Source organism: Lepidochelys olivacea (assembly GCF_965140295.1).
Source record: "Lepidochelys olivacea isolate rLepOli2 genome assembly, chromosome: 15".
Lineage (NCBI taxonomy): Eukaryota > Metazoa > Chordata > Testudines > Cheloniidae > Lepidochelys > Lepidochelys olivacea.
Genome location: NC_140425.1, coordinates 2,541,943 through 2,559,268, shown reverse-complemented (window position 1 = coordinate 2,559,268; position 17,326 = coordinate 2,541,943). Strand labels below are relative to the sequence as shown.

Here is a 17,326-nt window from a genome sequence, read left to right as displayed (position 1 = left end):
TCTGGGGAAGGCTGGGGCAGTGGGGGGGATCGGGGTGATGGCCACAAGACACTAGCACTACGAAGCCTTGATTCTGGGGTTGTCCCTCTGTGTTTCAGGCCACGGGGGGAGAAGTGCAGAAAGCTCTGGGAGAGGGGGGCAGCTGGCCACCTGATCGGAAACAGACACTATCCCACAGCGTCTGCCCCATTGCTGCAGCACCTGCCTCAAGTGCAGCCGTACGTGTCAGGGCCCAGCGTTTAGTACTGAGCTGTGGAGCTGACAGAGCCCTCAGCCTCGGTGAGGTCAGGCATGGGCATTCTGCCTCCTTACCTGAGCGCGTCAGCAGAAAGGGGGGACCGACCACGCACCGATACAAGATGGGACGCTCGCACTGGGGCTGGTGGGGCTAGTGTCTGCTAGATACTGGATCACGGCCACCAGGCGTTTAAACAGGAGATTGACACAGCTTCTCAGCCCTGCACAGTGGCAACTGGGCGAGCGGAGATGGAAGAGGATACCAAAAGGGCAGGATTGGAGCCAGGAAGAACAAGCCAGTCAAAATATCACCACTCAGACTGGCCCCCAAGCCTCTCACCTCAGCCTCAGGGAGGGTGCCAACACCAGACAGGCTGGGACTGTTTTAATCTTGTAATGAAAGCTCAGACAGGTTGGGGAAACCCGTGCAAAGGCCCAGAGGGGGTAGTTTGTACCTTGAATTGCTAACACTCTGGGCAGCACATGTAGGTGTGGGCCCTTCAGCTGCTGGACGGAGATCCAGTCCCAGTGGTGCAAAGGGCAATGTGAAAGCAAGAGCTGCCATGACCTGCTGCTGCAGGCGACGGGCAGGTCATCCTAGTTAGGGAGGCCACCTAAGACGCCAGCAGCGTCCCACATGGGCACATCCTTTGGGCTCATTTTGCAGCAGCACCACTAACCCCTGGGGAGCTGCAGATCAGATCGGAAAAGGAGAAAACGAGAACAGCTTACGTCAAACCTGCCAGCATTCTGTTCCAGCTTGACCTTGCCCCCCGAAAGGTACTGCCAGGCCCGGCCCCGCAGGGAGGGCGGGATCCCCTTCTGGCAGCGCAGCCGGATCTGAAAGGCAAAGGAGCACAGGCACTGAGACCAGGTGGGGCCCGATATGAACACAGGGGCTAACCACAGAGAGAAGTGCAGCAATCTAACAGGCACCCAGCAACTGGCACACCAGAATGATTCACTAGCCCAGTCGGCAATCTGCGGCCAAAGGCAGCACACGAATTGATTGTTAGTTGCACTCTGCTACCAGCCAAGGTCCCGGCCTGGATGGATGGAACCCCGGGACGGCAGAGGGCTGTGCGGGGCCAGCGGCCAGAACTCCTCAGTGCGCTCAGCCAGTCTGGGGTCCTGTCCATCCAGGCCAGCAGTGGGATGAATGGGGCTGGCAGCCGGGACCCCAGACCAGCAACGCGGGTGACAGACGGGACCCCAGACGGGCAGCAGGCTGAGTCAGTCTGGGGTTCCGGCTGCTGGTCCTTGCCAGCCAGGGTCCCGGCTGCCGGCACCACTCAGCCCGCTGCCAGCCTGGGGTTCCATCAGGGGGGGGGGGGGGGGCTGTAAATGTAAAATTTATCACTGGCACACGAAACCTTAAATTAATGAAGACTTGGCATGCCACTTCTCAAAGGTTGCTGACCCCTGCACTAGCCAGACGCACACTGGCTTGCTTCACTCCAAAAGCAGCCACCTCTGGGCGATAGGCAGCAGTGGCTTGAACAGAGCACAGTGACACAGCATGGCAGGGCAGCGAATGAGGCACACTGCAGGGGACTGGAGAGTAGCAGAAGGAAATCTGGCACAGAGGCGGAGGCTGGCTCCCCAGCTGCGTGGGAAGCACCACAGGCCCCGACTGAGCACTGGGATGAGGGGCTTGGGCTGACATCCCGCTCCAAGTTCTGGCCAGGCTGGGCTAGCAGCTGACAGAGGCAATGGGACGGGCATGCAGACACAATGCTGGCCGATGCTACGGCATCTTGCCAACATTGGCATTGTACAGTTCAGAGCACGCTATGGAGTGACCCTCAGGCACACACAGAACCAGACCCCTCCTGCCCTCCTGCACCAGCACTCAGACTGGGGATCAAACTCTGAATTTGGGGCAGCCGCAGTCAAGGCTTCGAGTTGCTTGGGAAGCTCAGGGGAAAATTTCCGCAGCACCAGGAACCAGTTCACATTAGGAGCCCTGACGTTGTGGGAATGATCAGCCCAGCTCCAACACACTCTGGGATCTTTGAGGCAGCAGCCACAGCATGCCAGCAGAGATGCCAGGCTGCCTGCAGGGGCTGAGGGCTTGGAAGAGCCACCGAAGCAGTTGCATCTTCTCAGCCCTGCTCCTGAATGCGGTCTCAGCTTTGGGAGAGGGACCTGGCTGCTGCAAAGCCCAGCCTATCCGAGGGAGCTGCCATTTCATGCCAGGAACCAGAGGGACAGGGTTTTGGTTTTGCAGCCAGATGAGCAGTGGCCAAAGAGCCACTCGAGCCCTCTTCACCCAGGATGTGGGACTCTGGAATCTGCATTTTGGGGGTGTCAGGGCAGATAACGAGCCACTTCCTGGCTCCCCGAGCAAAGCTAACAGGAAACCCCAGGAATTCAATTCAGGCCACCACGGCTTCATTAATGATTTCAAGGGAATCATGCTACTATGCAAACCCCTCAGCCTCAATGGCTCCCTGCAGCTCCGGGGAAGGGTGGCTGCCCAGGGCAGCACAGGGGAAAGTTTAAAGGTTCAGAGACAGCAGCCGGGGCTGGGGATGGCTGCAGTTTCACAGTCCACATCAGCAGCAAGACAAAGCAGCATCTAGATCAGGATCAGCCCTCCCCAGGACTCAGCCAGCCAGCAAGACTCAGCCACAACACAGACTAGGCTGGGGCTTTGTATTATGAAACAAAACAGAGCCCTTCCTCGGCTCCTGGGGCACACTGACCCTCCCAGCCTGCACACAAGCTCTGCAGTGCCAGAGAGCAGCTGAGTACCTGGACACAGAGGAAGAGTGGAAGGCAGTCAGGCATATGGAAGCTGCTGCTTTCCACTGCTTCCTTCTTGCAGCCCTGGTGCTGAGCCAGGGCTAGGGCTGCTGGGCACGAGGTGGCACACTCCAGGGAGGAGAGGCAGCAGTGCTGCAGGAGGGGTCTCCCCACTAGGGAAGGGGAAGCCTGACTCTACTGTAGCTTTGTGCACCAAACCAATTGTCAGGGCTTCCTCCCCACTCTGAACTCTAGGGTACAGATGTGGGGATCTGCATGAAAGACCCCCTAAGCTTATTTCTACCAGCTTGGGGTAAAACTTCACCAAGGCACAAACTTTTTGCTCCCCCTCCCCCCCCCGGGGGGGGGGGGCGCGGGTACGCTGCCACCACCAAGTGATTTAACAAAGAATCAGGGAAAGGACCACTTGGATTTCCTATTCCCCCAAAATATTCCCTCAAGCCCTCACACCCCCTTTCCTGGGGAGGCTGGAGAATAATCCTAACCAATTGGTCACAAAGTAATCACAGGCCAAACCCCTGGGTTTTAGGATTATAGAGAAATCAGTCAGGCTCTTAAAAGAAACAGAACTTTATCAGAAAGAAAAAAAAAAGTAAAAGCAGCAGCTCTGTGACATCAGAATGGAAGATAATCTCACAGGCCGTCAGATTCACAACATAGAGAATCCCTCTTGGCAAAACCTTCAGTTACAAAAAGACACAAAAACAGGAATACACATTCCCTCCAGCACAGCAAATTTCACAAGTCAAAAACAAAAGCAAAATCTAACTCTCTTTCTAGCTAGATTACTTACTAATTCTATAGGAGTTGAATTGCTTGCTTTCTTGATCTGTCCCCGGGCAGAGGCATCACACAGACAAAACCTCCCCCACCCCGCCCCCACACCCAGATTTGAAAGTATCTTGTCTCCTTATTGGTCATTTTGGTCAGGTGCCAGCCAGGTTACTTGAGCTTCTTAACTCTTTACAGGTAAGAGGATTTTATAGTACTGTATCAGAGCTTTTTAACCCCTTCCCTTTAAATTCTGACACGACATACTGTTTGGGGGAGCTCAAATGATCAGCCCCGCTCCTCCCATGACAGCAGTGCCAGCTGGCTTCCACCACAATGCCCACCTTCGCAGAGACAGAGCCGGGAGGTGAAGGGCCCCAGTGACCCTTTTTTAGGAGCCTAGGAATTGCCACAGCACATCAGACCTTAGACCCATCTAGGCCAATACCCTGTCAGACAGCAGCTAGCTCCGGCTATTTCAGATGCAGGTGCAAAAAACCTACCAGCTGGCAGTTCAGGAATAATTTGTCTCCCAGGAAGTTTGTTCCCAACCTCCATCAGTTAGTAGTTAGCATGAGGGTTTCTCTCTTACCCTGTGTACTGCAATAGTAGATACTCATTGCGGCAAGTGTCCAGTCCTTGTCTGAATCTAAGCTATTGGCCACATTTTGTGGCAGTGAGTTCCACAGGTTAACTGGGCATGGTGTATCAAAAAGGACTCCGCTGAGCCAGACTGTCTTGTAGGAGCCAGCCAACATTCAGTAGCTCTGTGCAAGAGGAACAAGGGAGCGTGTCCATCAGAACATCCTTTGGCTAAGCGGGATCCATTAATCAAGGTTGCAGCATAATGGCAGTGGCTGGAGCCAGGCAGGAGCAGTGACAGAGACCTTCCCATGCCAGCACCGCCAGTGCATTCCCATCCAAAACCCCCTGCTACCCACATGCCAGGCCAGGCCTCAGGGGCAGCAGCAGCCACCACAGCTGCCACCCGAGGCAAACATCCACAACCTGCAGTAGTTTTTGGATGCACGTGTTCAGTTGGGACCAAAGCCCAAATCATGAGGGAGCTGGCTGCTTCCCCATGAAGGGGAGAATCAGTAGAGCTCTCTAGCTACCAGGAAACAGGCTGAGGCACAGAGATAGCTACCCAATGGGCTATTCAGCCAGATGAATTTAGAGCCTGAGAATGATTGCAGGGTTAGAAGACACCTTACAGCAACAGATCCCAGGAGCTCCATGTTTAGCTTAGAGAAGGATAAGGGTGACGTGATCAGTCGAAGTACCCACATGGGGAACAGATATTGGACAGTGTGCTCTGCAGGCTAGCAGAGAAAGGTATAACACAATCCAATGGCTGGAAGCTGAAGCTAGACAAATTCAGATGGGAAAATAAGGCACAAGTTTTTAAACAGCGAGAGTAACTAACTACTGGAACGATCCACCAACAGGTGTGGTGAATTCTCCATCATGGGCAGATTTTAACCAGCATCGGAAGCATCTCCAACAGCCACACCAGTTCAGACAGGAATTCATTCAGGGCAGTTCTCGGCATGTGTTAGGTCAGACTGGAGGGTCCCAGGGGTTCCTTCAGATCAAGGAAGTGGCCGTCAGTGGATTGCAGCGGAGCTGATCCAGTTGCCCCACCCAAGCCACACCACATGGAGGCGGCTCTGGGAATGCAGGAAGGCGCCCTGAGGTTTCCTTATGCAGTCCTCTCACAGTACATGGTCTGGCCGGGAACCTGCCACACATCTGCCACTAGGGCTACCAAAGCCAACCTGTCAGCCTCCCCAGTGCCCTAGAAGCACCCAAGGCCCACAGCCAGGAATTACCCACCAAAGCCCAGAGCTGCCACTCAGATCTTGTAACTTAACGATGCTAGAAACAGCTTCTCTATATAAAACAGTGACATCAGGAGGAGACGGGGGTGGCAGCAGGGGGACTGCAGCCCTGGGCTATGGTCCAGCCAGGGGGCAGAGGGTAGATTTACGGGGACCTCTCAGCATGGCCCAGTCATTTTATAGCAGCTGCTTCCATCAGGAGTCCAGCTGTCTGAGACTGCGCCGATCAGCCCAGCAGACACCTTCTCTACCAAAGACCCCGATGCCCCACTGGCCAGGCAGGGGGTCATCTCCAGTAGGGGGAAGGCGGATAAAGCTGGAATCGCAGCATCCCCCACAACCCCACTGGTACTGGGGGGACTGGAGGGGTGCAGTCAGCTATGTGAGAGGACGAATCCGAACCCAGTGACCCCTATGTATAACCAGAAACCTCATTCCATACAGGGTTCTAGACCCTGCTTCGCCATTGACTTCGCATGACCTTGGGCAAGTCAGTACAAGTAGGGAAACTGAGGCACACAAGTTGACCACTGACCCCTTGGAGAGTTCGGAGAGATGCTCTATTGGGCATTATCCAGCAGGCTGCCCAGATCCCAAACAGGAGGAAAGCACAGCCCTGCAATCCTCAGCTGGCTGTGCTCCAGCTGCATTCCCATTAGATCTGCTTCTACTCCCTAATGGGCCAAACTCTGAGCAGTTGTCAGGAAGGCTCTGGAGGCAGATTGTCACCAGAACGAGCTAGAACTGGGCTTGTTTGCTCACTGCAGTTCTTAGAGCGAGATCTGTCCACCAGGCATTCAGGGAAGCACCAGAGACAGACGGAATGCAGAAGGGAGTGCAACCCAACAGAGAGCCCCAGATCTCCGACTTCTCTTTCTTTTTCAGAGTCCAGTAAGGACGACACCTGGTCTCCAAGGGAAGCCAGGAAATCACGCCACAGATCTGAGAGGAGGGCAGGTGCAACTCCAGAAGCCCTCTCAATGACCCACTTCACCGCTATGGAACATAGCGCTCCTCAGTTATGGGACAGAGAAGATTTCTCTTGCATGTACCCAGTGCCACCAGTCAGAACGTGAGGTCCTGCACCTTTCATAGAGTATCAGGGTTGGAAGGGACCTCAGGAGGTCATCTAGTCCAATCCCCTGCTCAAAGCAGGGCCAATCCCCAACTAAATCATCCCAGCCAGGGCTTTGTCAAGCCTGACCTTAAAAACCTCTAAAGAAGGAGATTCCACCACCTCCCTAGGTAACCCATTCCAGTGCTTCACCACCCTCCTAGTGAAAAAGTTTTTCCTAATATCCAACCTAAACCTCTCCCACTGCAACTTGTGACCATTACTCCTTGGCTCTGCCATCTGGTACCACTGAGAACAGCCTAGATCCATCCTCTTTGGAACCCCCTTTCAGGTAGTTGAAAGCAACTATCAAATCCCCCCTCGTTCTTCTCTTCTGCAGACTAAATAATGCCAGTTCCCTCAGCCTCTCCTCATAAGTCATGTGCTCCAGCCCCCTAATCATTGTTGTTGCCCTCTGCTGGATACTCTCCAATTTTTCCACATCCTTCTTGTAGTGTGGGGCCCAAAACTGGACAGTACTCCAAATGAGGCCTCACCGATGCCAAATAGAGGGGAAGGATCACATCCCTCGATCTGCTGGCAATGCCCCTACTTATACAGCCCCAAATGCCATTGGCCTTCTTGGCAACAAGGGCACACTGTTGACTCATATCCAGCTTCTCGTGCACTGTAACCCCTAGATCCTTTTCTGCAGAACTGCTGCCTAGCCATTCGGTCCCTACTCTGCAGCGGAGCATGGGATTCTTCCGTCCTAAGTGCAGGACCCCCGCTCTCCTGCTGGTAATATAGCTCACCTTAAGTGATCACTTTGGTTACAATGTGTATGGTAACACCCATAGTTTCATGCTCTCTATGTATATAGATCTCCCCACTGTATTTTCCACTGAATGCATCTGATGAAGTGAGCTGTAGCTCACGAAAGCTTATGCTCAAATACATTTGTTAGTCTCTAAGGTGCCACAAGTACTCCTGTTCTTTTAACATCCCACACTAGCTGCAACTCCAGGCGTGATTTGGCCTTCCTGATTTCACTCCGGCATGCCTGAGCAATATTTTTATACTCCTCCCTGGTCATTTGTCCAATCTTCCACTTCTTGTAAGCTTTTTTGTGTTCAAGATCAGCAAGGATTTCACTGTTAAGCCAAGCTGGTTGCCTGCCATATTTACCGTTCTTTCTACACATCGGTGTGGTTTGTTCCTGCAACTTCAATAAGGATTCTTTAAAATACAGCCAGCTCTCCTGGACTCCTTTCAGCCCCTCTGCCACCGCACAGCAGCCACCGTTCTGTTTCGCTGCTGAGATACTGGCCAGTCATATCTGGCTTAGCAGAAGCTGCTTTGGCTTAAGGCAGCATGGCTGAGGCTCCCCAGCAATGGGCAGTAACAGCACAGGCTAGCCCCCACCCCAGGTGAGGGCCGCGTTCCTGGAAACACAGCACTTCCTCGTCTACGCGCCAGGGCAGCTTCCAACACAATCAGCCTGAACAAACAGCTCCCGAGCAGAGCAAGGCCCTGGGCAGCGCAGAGCCTTCACACTAACAGGAAGCACTGTGCACACTGCCCAGAGTGGCGGGCCACCTCTGAAACGCTGATGGCTTCTTTTAAAGCCACAGTCCCCTTCCCACTGGTTTCACAGGCAAGGAGGAAGCAGAGCTGGGAGCAAGACAGCCAGCAGGATAGCTGACCCAAAGGTGAAGTGGCACCTGAGCCCGGCCCTGCACCGACAGCTGGAGGCTGAGGGATTACCCATGCACTGGTCTCTACTCAGCTCGGCAGCGCCTGCGCAGCTGTATAGTCACCGCCAAGCTCCGCTCCCCCCACCTATGCAGGAGGCTGCACACAGGGACAGTGGGAGTAAGGACCGGGTGCAAGCCCTGCAGCGCAGGGAACGAGGATGCAAATCTGGGTGCTGAACACAGCCCTGAGGAGATGGCAGCCCAGCCATGATGCCTGAGATTTTTAGGTCGCGAAAGCTCACCTGGAAGCTCATTCACCGCAGCCCTTTGGGCCAGGGATGGGAAGAGCCGAGGCCAGAGCTGCAGCATCCCAGGCTTCACAGATACTGTGTCTCAGGCTCGAGGGCTGAACCGATTTTGGTAGGCTCAATTTTAAGCACAAGCAACATCCAGAGTCCTGCTGTTTCCATACCACACTGGGCCCTACGCTGGTGGGCAGCCACGAACTCTGCACTGTCCTCCCACGTCTCCCAGCACGAGCACTGTCTGCTCGCATCATCCCGCAATAGTGCGGCCAGCTCAAAGCTCGGCCTTCACCTCCTCTCACCTCAGCCCACCTCCCACTCCCAACAGCAAGGATTCTCTGGGTCTTAGCTCTCGACTCCAGCCTGTGCACAGCTCTGCCAGCCATCCTCTTCCCCACTTGCAGCCCCGTGGCCTCCCCATTCGGATCAGGAGCCAGTTCAGAATCACCCCCTGCCAGGATAGCTCAGCGGGCCTCAGCGCCCCTCTCCTTCCTGCCCACTCAGCCAGTCAGGCACCAGCAACCCCTGTCCCTGCTGGCGGAGAGCACCTTCTCTGCAGCACCTGCCCAACCTCCCTTTACAGGGTCGCTGCTGACTAAGTCTTGCCAGTTTCACTTGTTACTTTAATTCTAGTGTTTTGGGGATACCGCTTGAATGAGTACTTCTCCCCAGGTCACCTGTCCGGATCCTTTCTGGGGGCAGTGAGAGACAGGAAGGGGATCTGGACCAAATGCCTGGTGGGCAAAGTCTGACAAGATAGGAAGCGATGCACAGCAGGGAGACGGTGAAGCTGGAGCAACATGCCAAAGCTGCGTGTCTGGAGGGCGCACGGGAAGGAAGAGCAGGGAGAAGCAGAAGTGAGGGTGCAGGCACCTGGGATGTATTGCTGAGCAAATTCTCCAGAGCACTTGAGAAGGGCTGAGCGAGAACAGGCTCAGGAGGGAGTCTCGGCATGCCAGGAGATCGAGAATCCTGGTTAAGTCTCGGTGACAGAGACTCGCACGCCCCACCCCACAACTCTACACACACCTGACAGAAGGCTGCAAGCCCAGAAGCAGAGCAGTGAGGAGCCTCAGTGCTGGGATTTTACAGGGAGTCCCCAACCCCGGGAACAGACTTCCCTCCCCACAGCCTTAGCCCTGCCACCGACGTTCAGCAAGAGGTGCTGGCAGCCCTCTGTTATTCATGGAACACAGGCCAGAGCCTCTGGTCGGCTTGAAGAGAAGAGTCACATTCTGGGGCAGTGCAGATGGGAACTGGCTTCTGCCTAAGCCCAGCAAGCCCTCCCCAGCAGAGACCCTGGGTTTATCAATCATCTACCAGCCCTTTGCAATGGGATCTGGACAAGTGTTTGCTCCACGGAGACATGTGACTCTGCTGGGCTGTGGCAGAGCCATAAATGCTGAGCCTGGCTGTTGGCTTCATGCTCTGGCTCCATTCAATCGTCTCCTGGCACTAGCATTAGAAGTTCCCCTTTCCTGCATTGCTCTGTACAGAGGAACAGTGGAACGGACAGGTCAGGCAGAAGCAAGGAATGGGAGCTCAGTTCAGACCTGTCTGTGCAACTGCCTTTGCCCAGCCCCAAAAGGGAAGAGGATTTGGAGAGTTTGGTGCTTGGGAATAGTGTAGAGACTAAGCAGCCTGTTTTCTCCAAATGCAGCAGAAAGATCTGGAACGAGAAGGGAGGGCAGGCTTTGGACTAAAGCAATGGGACTCGCTTTCCATTAGGACTTGTCCATTTCAGGCTGTCCCACCCTGAAAACGTGTACAGGAAGGCAGTGAAAAGATGCATGAATGGCTCACGTACAATGCCCGAGCTGATCAGTGAGGCTGGGGAGGTTTGAGGGGACCCTTACCACAGATGCACATGTGCAGTGCGTGATCATGTTTCCCTTTAACCAGTCCCACAAGGTGAGAATGAGGTGACACTAAAAAGGAATGCTGAAGCCCAAGGCACACACAGCATAGCATGCTCACAGCTGGATTTCAACAGGCCAGGATAAGGGACCATTGACATCAGCAGCTAAAGATAAGAGACGTTCAGTCTTGATGCTTCAAGGTAGGGAGGTCTGCATGAAGGGAGTTAACCCAAAAGAGCCTTGCACAGACTGGACAGCTGTGGTCCTGCCAAAAAAATCACTCCCAGCCTGGAAGCAAGCTGGGACTCTTCTGCTCCTGACAGCTAGCCCTGGACACTCAGCCCCCAAGTGCAGCACTAGGAGGCTGCTCGGCACTTTCAGTCAGACCCTGGGTGCAGTACTGCAGAGATCTGTGCAGGGATCAGTCCTAGCTGCAAGGAGGAAGTCTCTCAGGCTTGCGAGCATGCAGGTGGGGCACCACTGCAAGGCTGGAGCCGGCGTTACTAGCAAGAGGCCTTGGCAAAAGCAGTTTGATTGCCCAGGAGCTTGCCTGGCCTGCTCATCCGCCTTCTCCTGGGAGCTCTGTGGACTTGAGTCAAGCAGTAAAATGAGTGATTGCTCTGCTCAAAGAAACAGCACAAGAGTTAGGAAAGATGCTACTAGAAGCATCCTCAGCTGCATTTGGTTTTTTTAGGGACGGTAACAGAGAAACAAGTGGGAGCCAGGTGGGCTCTGCACTCCAGACAAATCTGCCAAGGGGCAAAAGAAGAGCAAGAACCTTGTTTGCCCCGTACCAAGGGCCCACGAGTAACAGCAGGGCCCATCTCTCAGATCCCAGCGACAGGGATGGATGCAGATTGGAAATCTATGGGAAATCTCACTGACCTAAATAGAGAGGACATAGGAATCTAACTTCAGGGCAGAGTGCCAGTCCGCATTGGAGCCCGATGCTGCTCAATGGGCTCCAATGGTCCCTGAGCCTTTGGGCACTGCAGCAATACAAACACAGACCTAGCTAAGACACTGCACTGAGCTCTGCAGTTCTGTTCTTCATTTTTAAAAAGTTCAATCCCCTCCCAGTAATGACAAAACAGACCCTGGCACAAGAGGAAATGGCTCCTCGGAGGGGTTCAGCCAGCAAGTGGCTATACTGCCGCCAAGCCCTTAGCAATGTCCATTCAGGTCCAAAAAGGAAAAGTTACAGACAAAAACTAGGAGTTTGAGATTCCCATGATGCCAATGAAATGAAAGGTGCCAATGAAAACGCCGTTTGAGTTCCCCTTGCTCCGTACTTGCAATGCAAACACTTCAGCACAGGCGTAGGGAACAAAGAGCCAGAGGTGAAACTGACCAGCACATTGACATTGTCTGAGCAGACCACGCAGCAGAGCAAGCAGCATCAATGAGGAAACGTGGATTTCAAGCATTCAGGGTTAAGTCAGGTGTTAGACTCAGAAGAAATTTTGCTTCTAACCTTTAAGCACCCCTCTCCCCATGCTAAGACTGGGCTGTGGCTCAGCTCCCCAGAGCTGATGTCTGAACATGGGACACTGCCTTTGAAGACCCTGGGGAGATGGGAACGAAGCGGGCCAGGCCCCTCTCCCCTTCACATTAGGGCACCTCCCAGTGGGGGAACAGGAGGCTGCTAAGGCAAAGCTGCCACGCTGCAGCAGCTAAAGCCAAACAGCTCCCAGAAAGGCAGAAGAGGGCACCACCCAACCCCGCGGTTCTCACACTGGATGAGAGAGGCCTATCAGAAAAGCTCCCAACCCAACTCCCAGGATGAGTCAGCCCATGATCAGTCCTCTGCTCACACCTCTGAGCACCCTGCTTGGATGAGCACAGCTGAGACATCCGGAGAGGGAACTCACACCAAGGAAGGAAACCGCCAGCCCAGGGGGCATTTACGCAGACCCTCTGGATCCCAACACCCCAGAGCGAAAACTACCAGAGCCAGGGTTACGGGACAGCTGGGAGAAGAGCACTGGAGCTCTCGGGTGCACTTACCTTCTTATGCTTCTTGGCCATCCATTTGTCCCAGTTATTGAGCATGTCCAGCCACTTGGACTCCCTCTGCCTCAGAACCTCTAGTGGCACCTCCTCCAGCCTTGGGGACAGGGGAGAGAAGAGACAGTGTCACATGGGGCAAAGCCGCTCCAGTCACAGCAAGTGGAACTGGGAGCCTGCAGCCCTTTCAAGGATTTCACCTCCAAGAGCGCCTGCTCCATGTGCCCTAGCCCCCGGAGCACCCAGGAAGCTGCTCTAACCCACCCAGACTCCCTAGGACAATGGGGTCTGGAGAAGCGCCTGCTGAGAATCCCCCTCGCATACAACCCTCTGCACTCCCCATGCTCGTGACCCAGACCTCTAACCCGGGGCTCAGCTTCGACTCCCCCCACCATTCTCCTTGCACATCCAGGCAGCATCATACCTTGCTGCATTCCTACAATCCAGGCTGCTCTGTCCTAGCCCCCGACGCTCCACCTTGTTCTTCCAGACTGCGTACAGATTCCTCTTCCCGGCCCGCTGCTCTGCCACCTCCACTGGCTCCCACCATTTCACCACCGGAGATGCCAGCGCCTTGGTCCCATCTTCGAGAACCCTCCCAAGTGCCCCTTCTCTCCCTAGCCTTGCATCTTGCCAACCCCCACCTCCACTGCACTAGCAATGACACCAGCCTGGCCTGCCCATTCCTCTCCTTTCACCCTTCCTGACCCACCCGCAGCCAGCTCCCCACGTCTCTGCCTGTCAGACACTGAACAGCTGCCACTTGTCAGATTGTAAGCTAAGCAAGGCAGGCACTGTGTCTGGATAGTCTGGACAGAAGCTAACACAATGGGGGCCCAGGCCTGATTAGGCCCCAAATACTAAACCTTTAACAGCAGCAATGTAAGTTAGTATCTGGTTCCTTAGACAGAAGCAGGAGAAAGAACAGGATACAGGCGCCATCAAGCTACTCCAGAACCCTGGAGCAAGTGGGCCACTCTGCCCACAGAAACAGGCAGCAGCCCTTGCCCTGCTCTGCTGGGCAGGAGCATTCTTCAGAGCTCTGAAGAACAAGACAGGGCAGGGTGCTGCGCTAGCAGACAGACAGACAGAGGCTGTCAGTGACGACTGGCAGCACCAGTTTCTTAGGGTGCACCTACACTGCAACAGGGAGATGCAATTACCAGGGCAGCTAGAGGAATATGCACTAGTTTTGATTGTGCCCATGTTCTAAAACCAGCAGTGTGGCCATGGTGGCCCAGGCTAGCCATCCAATAGGGACTGGAATTGGGTGGTTAGCCTGAGCCATCATCCATACCGCTGTAGTCACATTGCTGGTTTTAGCACACTAGTTGGATCCAAGTAAGCACATGCATGTCTACCAGAGCTGGGCATTACTCACGGGTATCCACTAGCCTGATCCTGACCTCGGCAGCCCAGGAGGCCTTCCAGCTCCTCTGCAATTCCTACCAGTCATTTTCTGCACTGCCTCTGCTCCCTGCATTTGGGGGATGGATTTTGAGAGCCTGGGCTGGAGTCAAAGCCAGCTACCAGACATCGCTCCAACCCCCTTTTAACAGCTTCAAGTACTGCCAAGGGGATGTTTCAAAGCCAGGGTCCAGGTCTGGCAGAGATCTACCTCCCATCAGCCCCAGACTGTCCTACAGAGCAACAGGAACACCTGGGCTCAGGCCTGGGGATCCAACGGCAGATCAGCCCTGGCTCAGAAGGACGCGCTCGGGCCAGGATGGACTTGAGAGCTCCTGAACTTGGCAGCAGTTTTACTATCTCCACTCCATTAAGACTTTTACTGGGCGTAAAACAAAGCCAGAGCCCTCTTCCTCTGAGGCCAGCCCCTGTCCAAAGGAGACCAGCCTGCCAGCACAACACAGATACTATCCCTCAGCACAGCACAAGCCCTGAACTAGGGAAGCTAAAGAATTGGCACCAACCCACTGCACAGAGGGGCAAGAAATTGAGTTAGATCCTGCATCCAGGAATAGCCTGTGCTGTGCCCACAGGAGTAATCCACATGCAACTTGGATGGCACCTGCAGTAGAAGGGAGACAGGCCTTTCACACAGGCTCCTTGCCACTCGTGCACCAGCCTTTAAACAGCTGTGCGCACCTCCGCCAACCCAGGAAAGATGGAGCCCAGCAGGCGCTGGGCTGGGAACAAGCAGCATGTCATGAGAAACTCGATTCAGATACCCTGGGGGAGATTTTTAATACACATCAGGAAAGTGACAGCCTGTAACACAGCCTTCCCCCACCCCCGGGTATTACTGTACACGGCTTCCTGCAAGCGATACGGTGTGGTGCTGAACCTTGGAATGCTAGTGCCCATGTCACCCCAATAGCGCTGAGCTACAAAGCAGATACTCGAAACCTCAAACCAGCACAGTCTGAGTTTAGCCCAGATCTGATTTAGCCATTGTACTACACAAGCTCAGGCAGAAGGGGGGCAGTTTGGTCACTGCGCAGAGCGAACAGCTATAGTCACAGGACGTGTGGAATAAGCATGTCCCCCATTAACCTTCTGCAAGAACCAGATATACCACAGTCGCAGTCACACCCTCACTTCTGCTTTCAGTGCAGAGCCATCACGACCAGGCTGTGCCTCTGCCTTGGGCCGCACAGGTCCTGGCTCCGCATTTACTGGCTTTGCCAATACTGGAGCGATTTGACTCCAGCTCTCCCCCAACACAGCTCCCACAGAGCAGGTGCACCAGGCATAGCACAGAGCACAGCAGGAAGTTTGGTGCAGCCCATGGGATGATGGCCAAGACCCCAGCCCGATCCGACTGACACCAGACCCACCAGCTTTCCAAGGGCCCGTCCTCCCAGCAGAGGGACTCAGTGCTGCAGCAACTCCAGGAGTGGGGGTTTCAGTTTGGTCCAGTCGCATGTTAACAAGCTGAAGAGGCAGCCGCCAACTGGCCCACTCCCCTCCACTGATTTCACATGCCCGGAGCGCACAGCCAGCAGCTTGGGGAGTGATTGGGGAGCAGGAGGGCTTGGCTGGACCCTTTGGGCTCTTCATCACCTGTGTTCAGCTCCCACCACATGGGGAGAGACAAAGCCCGCACTAGCTGAGCTAGCCCTCCCTACCCACAGGCCTGCTTGGGGCCTCCAAGCCTCCTCACCGGGCCCCGGGGCACAGGACAAGGGCACACGCGTCCAGCAGGCAGCGCCATGGGAGCCAGTGGAGGCGTTACTGGGTACCAGGGTCAGGAAGCAGGACTGCCCCCAAAGGGGAGATGCTGGCTGGCTGGCCGGCTGGCCAGCTCCTGGAAGGGAGGCTGGGCAAGGCTGTCCCCGAAGAGGCGACTCCAATGCTCGAGTGAGCTGGGGGCTGGAAGGGTCCCATGCAGAAGAGGTAACTGGGGAAGTAGGGCATATGGGGACCACGTCAGCACCTCTGTCACAGGGAGACAGAGGGTGGTTTCTTAGTACATGGCGCATGGTTAACTGCCCACCACCCTGTGGTCAGAGCTGTCCGTGCAGGGTGACCCAGCGAGCCAGCCGCTGTCACCAGCCCTCACTCTGTGCACGCAGGGGAACATCACCTCCTCCCCACACCACATGGGTCCCCATGACAGGAAAGTAACGCAGCCACAGCAGAGAAGCCGCAGGGACAGGAGGACACTTCAGCCCCTAGCGCTCCAGTGAGCTGATACCAACTCACGCTGCAGCTGCCTTGGGCAATGGACTTCATTCACTGGCACAGCTCAGAGGCAGTTACCCTGGCAAGCAGCACTTGTTAGTCTACAGCCCCAGAGGCCAACAAGGCTGGTTCCTCGTGGGCGGTCTGCCCCACACCTGCAGGATTCAGCTCTCCAGGCCACCAGGGCAGTTCAAAACCAGCGAGTGGCTCATGCCAGCTGACTCTGGCTAAGGGGCTGTTTAATCATGGTGCAGATGTTCAGGCTGAGGCCAGACTCCAGGACCCTGTGAAGTGGAGGGGTCCCAGAACTGCAATTAAACAGGCCCACCAGCCCACCCCGCAAGCCTGAGTCAGTTATCACAGGCAATACGCTGGCATCTAATTGCAGTGACACATACCCATAGTCTACAGCTCTTAGAGAGGGGTCAGCTGCTGTGACTCCAGCTGGCAAGGAGCATGGGCCCAGGGCTCCCTTCAGAGGAGCAGGATATGTTCTACTAGGTCAGCAGGGAGAAAGAGCACCCGAACCCTCTCCTGAAACCCACAGCCCAAGCAGCTCCCCTCTGCAGCCTCCCATGCCACAGCGTCAGACAACAACAGGGAAGGTCATTCCAGGCCAAAGTCATGGTTTTAAAATAATTATGCAAACTTATTCCAAAACTCTGCTTCCCTTGAACAAAACAAGCCCCCCCCACCACACACACACAGAGCTGCACAGGATGCTCCCTTATTCTCTGTCTCTCCCCCCCACCCTCCCCCAAGCCCAGTAGCTGCTCCCTTCTGCCAGGTAGTTAATGGGATTAGCTGTCTCACCTTCGGTCAGATGTTTGGAAGGCTGCATTATGGCACGCTCCTCCAAGTGCCTAGTACCACTACGCAACAGGCCTGTGAAGAGCATGCCAGTGCCACGCTGAGCGCACGCCAGGCTTTCTGCAGGAGAGAGGAGTCAAGGAGCGGGAGGTGCTGGGGATTGGTCACTGGATACAGAGCCTGTGCTCTAGCCCGCTGGGCCCAAGACAGCACAGGCTGGAAATCGTTGCCATCTGATGGTTGTTTGGCAGCCTGCATGAAGTGAGTTTTGTGGCATCTCAGTCCAGTTCCTAGTGAGAGGAGTCACAAGGCATCCCTCCCACAACCATGA

The 17,326-nt window shown here is 55.0% G+C and overlaps 1 protein-coding gene across 1 annotated transcript in view; it reads right to left on the bottom strand.

Moving 5' to 3' along the window:
* TBC1D10A (TBC1 domain family member 10A) overlaps positions 1-17,326 on the bottom strand; it is a 55,223-nt gene that overhangs the window by 19,960 nt on the left and 17,937 nt on the right. Inside the window, exons 2-3 of the mRNA XM_084648858.1 lie at positions 12,541-12,640; positions 970-1,077 (exon numbers count right to left, since the gene is read on the bottom strand). Coding sequence (XP_084504984.1) covers positions 970-1,077; positions 12,541-12,640 — 208 coding nt within the window. The remainder of the gene's footprint in view (positions 1-969; positions 1,078-12,540; positions 12,641-17,326) is intronic.